Genomic DNA, 11235 nt, shown 5'->3' on the forward strand with positions numbered 1-11235 from the left:
AGTATGTAAAACAGCTGTCCGTGGTATTTAATCTCATTGTGGGAAATTCATTTATCTTTTCTTATTTAATTTAAGGAATATTGGTACTGATGTACAAATCTATTCAGTAACTTATTGTTGCCTCAATTCATATTAGTAACATAAATAGTTACATACGTTTGAATTATCAGGGTGGGTGTGCTATTTATTGATTAAGCTTGGGATAAATTACCTAGTGGCGTAAAACAACTACAGATAACTAGTGATTTTTACTTATCGACGAACTAATTTGTGACAACAATTTCGATATTAATTATATACAGTTGTATTTATTATGCAGTTTGTAAACAGCTGTCCGTGATGTTTAATCTCATTGCGGAAAACACTTTAAAAATTATTTTTGTAAGATACAAGTGATTTTTTCACATTCTAACCTTGTCGGAATGTCACATTTTTTTTTTAGGAATTTTGCTTGCGGTCAACTTTAATATATACGATTGAGGGAAATAATCTTTCGTTTAGCTAAGGCACATTCCGAAATAAACTGAACACGTATCTATCTATGTCAAGCAAAGTGTTATTTTATGACTTGAAATAAATATACAAAAGAGAACATTGATAAAATGAACAGCAGCATAGCAACATAAACCATATAAATATTCATGTAATCATCACGAAACATGTTTTCAAAAGAATTGACATTTCAATTGTTCCATAATGACCTTCAAACATTGTCAGCTTTTTCAAGGACCATATTTTGAAAACTCGGACTTCTTTTAAACTGAGTTTTACTGTGCGTATTGCTATGTGTTATTCTACATTGGCTAGAGGTATAGAGGTAGGGTTGAGATCTCACAAAACATGTTTAACCCCGCCGCATTTTTGCGCTTGTCCCAAGTCAGGAGCCTCTTGCCTTTGTTAGTCTTGAATGTTTTTTTAATTTTAGTTCATTTATATGTTTTGGAGTTTAGTGTGACGTCCATTTTCACTGAACTAGTACACAATTTTATTTAGGGGCAAGCTAAAGACCACCTCCGGGTACGGGATTTTCTCGCTGCGTTTAAGACCCATTGGTTGCCTTCGGCTGTTGTCTGCTCTTTGGTCGAGTTGTTGTCTCTTTGACATATTCCCCATTTCCATTCTCAATTTTATTAGTAAAATCGTCGTTACTAGATTACTATTAAGATTACTGATCACAACCCTCATATCAAACCTGTACATTTTAAGTATAAGAATGTTCTTCTTTGTATGGATCATGATAACGAAAGGCAAACCATTAAATATCGTACAAAATTAGAAATATATACTTCATATGCAAGAATGTTGTTTTAAAGAAATGGAAAGTTTACAATGAAAAAATTGAAATCATCTCGATGCTATATATCTAGGTCTCAACTCATTAGCGACGAGTTTTCGCGTTATAATATCCTTAGATACCAGAAAAGTCGTCTAATCTGAAAATTTATCAAGTGTTGTTTTTTTTTTACTTAGTGCTGATTTGCATAGCAGGTGATGCTTGCAGAGAAAAAATCACCCTTTCGACATACTTGGTATTCTTTTGGAGTTTATATAATTCTATCAGTTTTGTTTGTTTTTATGATTTGTATATTCTTAATTATTTATAAGTTTTGAACATCCATAAACTACTGCTGCCTCAAATTTGTCGTAAAGTTTAGTTTTCAACCGACCCTCATTGTCAATTATTAGATGTAACTTAACATATGTAACAGACTGAAGTGTAACTCTGATATCCTATTATTCAAGTTTATTAGGATAGACGAGGTCTTCATAGTTACCTAATATTCAATTATTCCGTCACCATACATCATCTTTAATACTAGTAGCCGAACATGAAGTGACAGTTTAATTCCAGCTTCTTTTATTTTTTCTCCAAAAGCTCTTGTAGGAAGTATGCCTCCTACGTTATGAATGTTTTAATGGTGTTGGGAATCGTGTATTTCTTAACCAAACTTTGAACTGCAGTTGTTATAGTCAATAAATGAAGACATTTACATGTATCTGTTTTCACCGCAAATGAAAGACCTTAAGATCACATAAATCAATTAAGAATTTACAAATCAAGGTAACAAACAAAATTTCAGGAATCACAAGAAACACAAGAGGTGGGGGACCGAGTGGATCGACAGTTAAGTATCTCTTGCTATGCCTGACACGCAATACAACATGTCACAATCGGGAATAGGAAACAATTGATAAAACATTTTACAGATCAGACAACGACTCTGGTAGTATTTTAAGATATAAGACTTCATTTTTCATTTCCAACAAGACATTTCTCAGTTCCAACCTTGGAAGTCATAAATGTAAACTAAGCACTGAGAAATATCAAGTTGGAACTAATTAATTGTAAAATTTGTAATTAGAAATGTCAACTTGGTACTCAGAAAATATGTCAACTTTGAAATGATAAATTTTAAGTTTGAAAAAGAGAATTTAACAACAAATTGTCCCTAACGGTCTTTCGTAAAATTTTTCCGTAACAATGCCAATATTTTATTATATATACTGTGTCTTTAAATACAGAAATTGATTGCATTAACATACAGTTCAAAAGTAAAAAGTCAGATGCGTCATTCTTATTCCTTCCCTGGTTTTAGTGTTGAATTTTTATTGATATACTTTTTTTCATATTGATGTCTGCTTTTCTTTTACCTATGATCTTTTTGCCGCTTTAGTAATTTCTCCCCCTTAGCATGATATATATTATTTTCATTTATGTTTTGTAGTTCATGGGACTAACATTAAACAGCATTTTACATTTTACAACGTAGAAAGAGCATGGACAGAAGCAAAAGTGATATGTGAAGATTCAGGAATGAGGATGCTGAAAATAGAAACTTTGCAAGAAAATGATTTTGTCATTGATTTGATTAAGACTGAACTTGGACTTGGATCACTGTAGGTATTTTCAATGTTGTTTGACATTCTCATACGTCTTCAATTAACAGAAATCATCCATCAGAATTTTTGTTTAAAGAAACCATTGTGGCCCCAAAAAAAACCATTTGTTTGAAACACAACTGACAAGAACATGTCGACAAAGAACTCTACACAAAAAACTAAACTCGACCAAAGACTGGTCATGAGTGATGCGGAAAGCGAATCAGTTCCTATTCCACTAGTATTCTCGTTTTCTATATGCTATAAAAAGTCATATGAGACTTAAAATATGCAAAAGAACAATACATTGTTTTAAGCATAGAGAGAATAATAGTAGCCATTCACAAACGACAGCCTTGAAGAACTGGACTTATTTAGGATAGTCATCTTCGATACCTGTAGCATTTCAAAACAATTGTATTATTGTAATATAGGAGATTATATGAAATGTTGTAAATCACATATTGACAAATAAATCGCGATTCGACACGCAAGTTCTCTTTTCTGTAGTACCAACTTTTCATTACAAATGTCGCTGAAATATTGCTTTTCAACAATGGATAGTTCCAAATGGGAAATTTAAGTAATCTTTTCTGTCATAAAGTTAAGTTCTCAATCAAACTTCACTTTCCATTTATATGTATCTCAAGTTCAATGTTTAACCGGACATGTCATATAGAAAATGTAGACAGTCTATGAAACGATTTCCACAAGTTTCCGGAGGTAATCCGAATTTTATTTTTCAAACCTTCGTGATAACATTCTGGTCTTTTTAGTAATCACATATGGTCAAGATTAATTTGTTGTGGTGTTTTCTTGTTCTTTTTTAGTCCAACCTTAATTTAGTATATCGATAAAAAAGGGAAAAACGATAAAATAGAATTTATTTATAGAGCATGATTCAGACTATTTATAACAGGTTGTTGTCTATCATATGTGTTTATTGTTTATTGGTTTGTCCATTATTCAGGTCGTTGGTTTTCTCGTTTGAACTGTGTCACATTTTGTCAAATGGGGGTCCTTTTATAGCTTTATCTATGGTATGAGTTATGCTTATTATTGAAGGCCATGCGGTGATTTATAGTTGCTTACACCTACATCATTTGGTTTCTGGTGGATAGTTTCTCATTTGCAATCCTAACAAATCTTTTGTATACCATTAATTTCAATTTTTACTTCCCATGAGCATAACCTTTTCTTCGAAAATATTTTCAGAAATGATTTTATCTGGACAGGTCTTCGCCGCGATTCCATCGGAAATGAGAAGTGGACAGATAATGCAGCACCGACATGTAAAAATTATGCGACAAGCAACCTTACAAGTACATCCGGATCATTTTGTTTTGCATTAAATCCACCAAATGGTGACTGGTTGGAGCATAGTTGTACTCAACGACACATGTTTGTATGTGAAACGGATGTAGGTATGTCAATTTGTGGAAGAAACAAATAAGATATTCAAACTCATGTCGATGACAAAGTGACACCGCCATGGCAAGAATAGAAAAAAGACAAACAACAACATACTTGTATGATTTTCATAAAAATCTTAGAATCGCATTCTTGGCTTCCTAGTAAACAAAGGGAATACATACAGCTGTTTAACTAATGTTATTTACTTTATTATTAAGATCCTTGTTCGTTAGCTGAATTATCAAGGAATGTAGAATATTATACTGGTGAGTAACACTGTTAGAACTATTACTCTGAAAGCGAGAGGCGGAAGATACAAAAAATATATTCAAACTCATAAGTTGATAATGTCATGGCAAAAAACGAAAAACGGACAACAAAAAAACAGTTTACAAAACATAGCATAGAAAATTAAAGACTGAGTAACTGAAAGTACTGTCAAATCATTTTTAGAAAAGCAAAGAGCAATGACCAAAACAATCAATTCTTCACTTTGAATGACTGAGTAATGCAGTTTTCAAGTCGCAATATTGTATCCGTGCATATTTTATTTTAAATGGAGGAATCGTGATACATAACTGATAATAATAATACTTAATGTCATCTATATAAATTTGTCTTACAATAAAACATAATGTGTTCTATTCCTTAAACGATTCATGCAGTGCATGCTTTTTTTTAATAGTGCAAGCTTGACGTGTTTTCATTTCAGTTTAAAATGCTGATATTTGTCAATTAAATGAATGCATCTGTTGCGATGTTTTCATTCCTGCATTTACATCATTGTTGTACAATAAATAATTAGGACAAAATAACTTCAAGACGACACTATGTGTCGACTTCAGAGACAAAATTGAGTTTGAATATAAACTCATCATAGATACCACGCTTCAAATTGTGTACGCCAAACGCGCGTTGCGTCTACAAAAGACTCATCAGTGACGCTCGAATCAAACAGTTAAAAAGGCCAAGTAAAGTACATACTTGAAAAGCATTGAGGACCCAAAATTCCGAAAAGTTTTGCCAAATACAGCTAAGGTAATCTCTTTCTATGGTAGAAAATCCTCAGTATTTCCAAAAATTCAAAGGTTGTTAACAGTTGATTTATGATTATGACCATATCAATAACAATTCGTTTCAACACAGAAGTGCTAACTACTAGGCTGATGATACTCTCGAGGAGGAAACCTCAGCAGTTACATGGAATAAACGTGTGCGGGGATGGTCAATGAACAGATATATAAAATGCTATAAATAAATTACATTGCCCAACAAGAATATTTAATGATTTTGCATTCTGAACTTATTTAGTTCGAGCGTCACTGATAAGTCTTTTGTAGAAGAAACGCGTGTCTCACGTACAAAATGTTAATCCTGGTATCTATGACGAGTATTTCCAAATAAAATTGAAAGACTGATTTTAATAACAATAACAATAACAATTCATTTTATTATTCTAATAAAATCATATCTATAAGATGACCATTGGATATTCTGTAGGTAAAGGGCGGGAGAATTTTTTTAAGATTGACTATTCACTATCACCTGTTGCTGCGTATGCTTATTTTAACTTTAGCACACAAATGAATTGTTTCCTGAATTTTGTGTTGCATAATAATCGTTTTCATCCTGTCTAATTGCAAGGTCATTTATTATTTTGAGTTGTTACCAAGCCAAGCCAGAATATTCATTTCTAAAATCCTCCTGCTTCCCCTTCCCCGAAAATCAAATGGTCGTTCCTTTAAATCAATTCAATTGTGTGTTAAGTTATACCATTTGTTATTCACAGGGCAGTGTACGTTTGACCAAAGACCTGCTGGTAAAGGTTGTAATAGTTCACCCATAGCATCACCTGACTATCTTGACAGTTTTGAAATTACGGAATCACCGTGTAAGACAAAATGTTTGGATTCAGTCAATAAAAACGATGTAGAATGTTGGGCGGCTGCTTATCTCCCCGGCTGTAACTGCAATGATTGTTGGTTGTTTCATAGTAGAGCTGCAGATTATTGCTTACAGAATGAGGGGGATTTCGATGGTGTGACATTATTCATCAAAATATGTTTTGAAGGTAAGTTTCCACTATTTAGGTGTGTTTGCATTTCATCATGTGCATTGGTATGGTAATAAGTGAAATGTGAGATACGCCGAATTTATCAAAGTCAGTTGTATTTGTTATGTAACAACTGCATAATATGTTTAATCTCCAACAATTTCAGTATTAATAAACGTGCAGTACTATCACTGAAAATAATAATTTAATCAATAACAAAGATAAAATAAGGAGATGCCGTATGATTGCCAATGTGAAAACTATTAAATAGAGGTCAATGACCTGGATGATACCTACAATAAATTATTGTACGGTTTTAAACAATGAGGAACACCTATAACGCATGGAAAGCTAAAAAATGTCCTGACATGACAAACCGTGAATTAAGTCAAACAAAAAATTCTTCGATATGCTGTATGTATTAACAACAAACGAAAACCAAATATGATAAAAAAAAATAACAAACAACAACCACTTGATAACAGGCTCCAGACACGGCACATGTAAAACAGAATGTGGCGAAGTTAACTCATAAAAAGCAGGCGATGTCGTACGATTGCCTTTCAGACAACTATCCACCAGAGAATAAAGGAAAAGGAAGTTATCAACTAAAGGTCACCGTACGGCAACAAACGACAGCGTCCTGACTTGGGACATGCAATAAAGTTTTTCAGGACTTGATATAAGTATGTTGTCAACAAATGTGATATACATTCATTTACACTCGCTAAAAGAGGGGGAAATGTCGTCTTTCCGTTTCTAATTATCTAAACATTTTCTCTGTTTTACCACATTGTCTTATATTTCAATTGTTTTCGGAGAAAATACACATCTAAAAAAATGACAATTATCAATGAATATAAATATCCCATTCGGTATTTTTGTTATTTTACTCTTTAGATACATGTTTAAGGTGGTACCTAACACTACAGGGAGGTAACTCTGTAAAAATCAGCTAAACGTTTTAATCACGTTGTATTTTTGAGGAAATATTAAGCTTCTCAATGATCAAAATTAGTGTTTGTCAAACTGCTATATAACCAATGAAATTTTTCTGATAAAGTGGTTGGTTCAAATTTTTTGAAATTTTTATATTTTTGTCAAAGGGTCAAAGTAAACATTTTGTCAAAATTTTATGAAAATTAAACGAGCCAAATTAATATTAGTCAAGGAGTTGGGTACCACCTTAAGCGTTTCTGTTTAAGGTAAATCCAGAAATGCTCTTCGGACGCACACTATTTCAAAAGTAATAAGTCATGTTTTCCCTATGTACAGCGATCTGAATAATATCTTGATAATTTTCAGAAATAAAATATTTTTCGTTTTGTTTTTGCTTCAGAAATATGTTGATTTTACATAATTGTCATTTCATTTTAGGAGAAATGCAGACATTGACAACAAAAGTCACAACAACAGGTATAAAAATTTTATTTTTTTTTGTTTTTTGTTTTTTGTTTTGTTTTTTTGAAAGAAAAGGTTTTAACGACTTAAAGTAGTTATGTCTGTAAGTGATAAACAAACGTTTAAAACTAATTATTACAATTTTGCGATAATTTCACAATCACAATTGATTTTTCTGGAGGTCTATTCCTCACTATGAATTAAAAGATCAAATATTTCTTCTTTTACCCATTGCTTTTTCTAAACAAAATCAAAATCGTAGATACAAATGTTTCGTTCAAGGTCACGAAACATTACACTTTGTACAGAACCTAACTTATTTCGTCAACTTATTACTAGAATAATAAAGACGCTATCTTCAAATTGGTCGACTTTCTTTTTATAACCAACAACATTTTTGTTGAGTTTGTTAGATTGCTATTTCAACAACTGGTGTTCCAATGGTAACGTATTGGGTACCCCTACATACTAATTTAATTGTATTCAGCTGAAGCAGAATTCATAGTAAAAAATGCATCTTGCAAAGTTCTTTGATTTTACGATCAGATATATTAATGATGTCATTTCACTCAATAATCCACAAGTGCATGCATCTGATCAAACCCGAAGACTTCTTTAAAATCAATGACACTACCGAAACGCTTCATATCTAGACATATATCTTGACATCGACAAACATGTCAAACTTCAAATTATGATCTTTCAGACGTGATAAGTTCAGTTTTATTGATATCAACTTACCATTTCTCAGTTGTTATATACCCTTTTTTCTAAATTATGACATTTTCTATCTCAATTGATACTTTACTTTATTAAAATAGCCTTTGAAGACCGTCATAATCATGATAATTATTTAGACTTATATTGTGAAAATAATTGTGAATTTTTTAATCTCATCTATAATACTAAAATAACGAGGTCCAATTTGTTAGCCGGCATGGGGTAAAAACGACGAATCAAAGAATTCAACTTTATATGTAACTAATATAGGAAAATGGTGTAGATTAAAAATTAAACCATTCCAGGCCCTTTTGTTTTCCACATAATTAATACTAGAACACATCCGCGACATCGCGAGTCCGTGACTAGATTAAAGTATTTAATCATGTATAAGACTTATTTTTAGCCTGGACTTTTAGTATTGCTTTTGTCATCTGATAAAGTCATGCTGATTATAAGATGCACAGTTTTCTCTGCTTTCAAAATCTTTCTGCTTGAACCCGTTGACCTGGAACTTATTAATTATTGATAATATTAATTATTTGGAAAACAAAGGGCCTGGAATTTTGTAATTTTCAATCAACACCATTGTCCTATATTATTTAAATATAAAGTTGAATTCTTTGATTCGCCAGTTTTACCTCATGCCGGCTAACAAATTGGAAACTGTACCAACGCCTTATTTTAAGTCTGGATTTTTAGAAATCGTATTGTCATCTTATGAAGTTATGCAGAATAAAATACCACAATATGAAACAATGTGACAATGATTGAATTTAGTAGTGTCAACCCTGTATAATGACCCGTGTATATAGAGCAAATCCCAAATACGCCGTTTGATGGTGCACCTGACAGATACGGCGTACAGATAAGATAATATAGATTTCGCGGGCAGTACGTCGACTGAGCATGCGCGAAAACGTGTAAGACACGGATCGATAACGGTCTCCGAATTTGGATATTTTCTCAAAAACTGGTGTTTTCTGTGGAAAAAAGATTATTTCAAAGACAAATTTAGGAAGTACAAAACACTACATTTATACGTCATATCACAAATATTTCCGACTTTGTATGGTTTCAAATGAGTTGCGACTGAATGAAATCGGTCTCTTCCTTTAGAAGTATAGATTACCAATAATTAACAAGTTCCGGGTCGAATCCGATACCGATACAAATAGTATATGTCACCTGTTACTTTACTTAATCTGTACGTTCCGCATCTGTCAGGTGCACCACCAAACGGTGTATTTGGGATTTGATATATACACGGGTCATAATAACACCTAATTTTAGTCATTATACAGGGTTGACACTACTAAATTCAATTATTGTCGCATTGGTTCCGGTTGTAATATTTTAACCAGCATGACTTTATAAGAGGTCGACGGGTTCAAACAGAAAGATTTTGAAAGCAGAGAAAACCGTGCATCTTATAATCAGCATGACTTTATCAGATGACAATACCTTTACTAAAAATCCAGGCTAAAAAAAAGGCTTATACATAATAAGATACTTCATTCAGTAATAGACCCGCGATGTCGCGGGTGTGTTCTAGTTCCATATAATTGTATGAATTTCAAGATTATATACACGTCATAAAAATACGTCACTGTTTGTGGTGTCCGTTGTTATTCTGTGGTTTACATGTTGTAATGTACTGTTATATTATTTATTTATGCATTTCTCTGTGCTGAGTGTTCTTGCGTTTGTTTGTACTGTATTCCTGTCACGTAGTGTTGTCATTTTAGAGATATATATTTTTTAACATTGCCATATAAGCGGGAGGTTTGGCTAGCCATAAAACCAGGTTCAACCCACCATTTTTTCTTAAAATATCCTGTACCAAGTCAGGAATATGGCAGTTGTTATCAAATAGTCCGTTTCTATGTATGTTGACGTTTGTTTTTGTTTTTGTTTTTGTATTTTTTGTTGTTTTTTTTTTTTTTTTGCAGTTTAGTGTTTCTGTTGTTCCATTGTTTTCTCCTTATAGTTGATGTGTTTCCCTCGGTTTTAGTTTGTAACCCGGATTTGTTTTCTTTTAATCGATTTATATCTTTTGACCAGCGGTATACTACTGTTACCTTTATTTTCGCTCTTACGTGTTCATTTTACGGGACTATTTAGCATGGGTTTGCTCTGATCACACAATCTCATCCAGCAAGGTTATGATGAACAACGACTGTTCTCAGCACTACATTAGTTTGTGTTGGTCCCCAACATGAATTTGTTGAGAGATACGACATGTCGGTATCTCAACTCTAGAGATTCATGTTTTTTTCTGGTCAAAGATCTTAAACTATCAGAATGGTCGTGAAGTTCTACAATTATACCGATTGTGTTTTTTGCCCTATCGTCACGATTTGATTAGGCTGCTTGGTTTTGGATGACGGTGATTTACGCAAAACAGAACAATCTCGGTAATCTAAATTTAGGTATTATTGATTGTCGAATCAGTGACCAACTTTTACCTGGCTATTGCTATAATTTGTAAGATATGGCAGGTTACTAGGGTACATGATGAGGTTCAATGGAGAATCAAGCACTTTGGTATCTCCTATCATTTATGTGCAACTTGAAACATAATACGCAAAAGTAATGGTGAATAATTGTGTGTACATTAAAAAAACTTTTATTGAAAGATAATTTTGTCCTTCCTTTCTTTAAATATATGTCGAACAATGTTTCTTATTACTTCTTAAAAGGAGTTATTTCAGCAATTTCTCCGATTTCATTTCGGAAATTGAGTCATCGGGTTTCAAAACAGGTCA

The 11235-nt window shown here is 32.6% G+C and overlaps 1 protein-coding gene across 1 annotated transcript; it reads left to right on the plus strand.

The window, feature by feature from the left end:
- Positions 1-2729: 2729 nt before the first annotated feature.
- Positions 2730-8905, plus strand: LOC127719249 (uncharacterized). The gene is made up of 5 exons (XM_052225264.1): positions 2730-2898; positions 4096-4304; positions 6083-6364; positions 7724-7762; positions 8874-8905. The coding sequence occupies exons 1-5, from the start codon at positions 2816-2818 to the stop codon at positions 8903-8905; spliced, it is 645 nt and encodes a 214-aa protein (XP_052081224.1). The 5' UTR covers positions 2730-2815.
- The last annotated feature ends 2330 nt before the right edge of the window (positions 8906-11235 follow it).

The sequence above is a fragment of the Mytilus californianus genome, unplaced genomic scaffold (genome assembly GCF_021869535.1).
Source record: "Mytilus californianus isolate M0D057914Y unplaced genomic scaffold, xbMytCali1.0.p SCAF_11, whole genome shotgun sequence".
Lineage (NCBI taxonomy): Eukaryota > Metazoa > Mollusca > Bivalvia > Mytilida > Mytilidae > Mytilus > Mytilus californianus.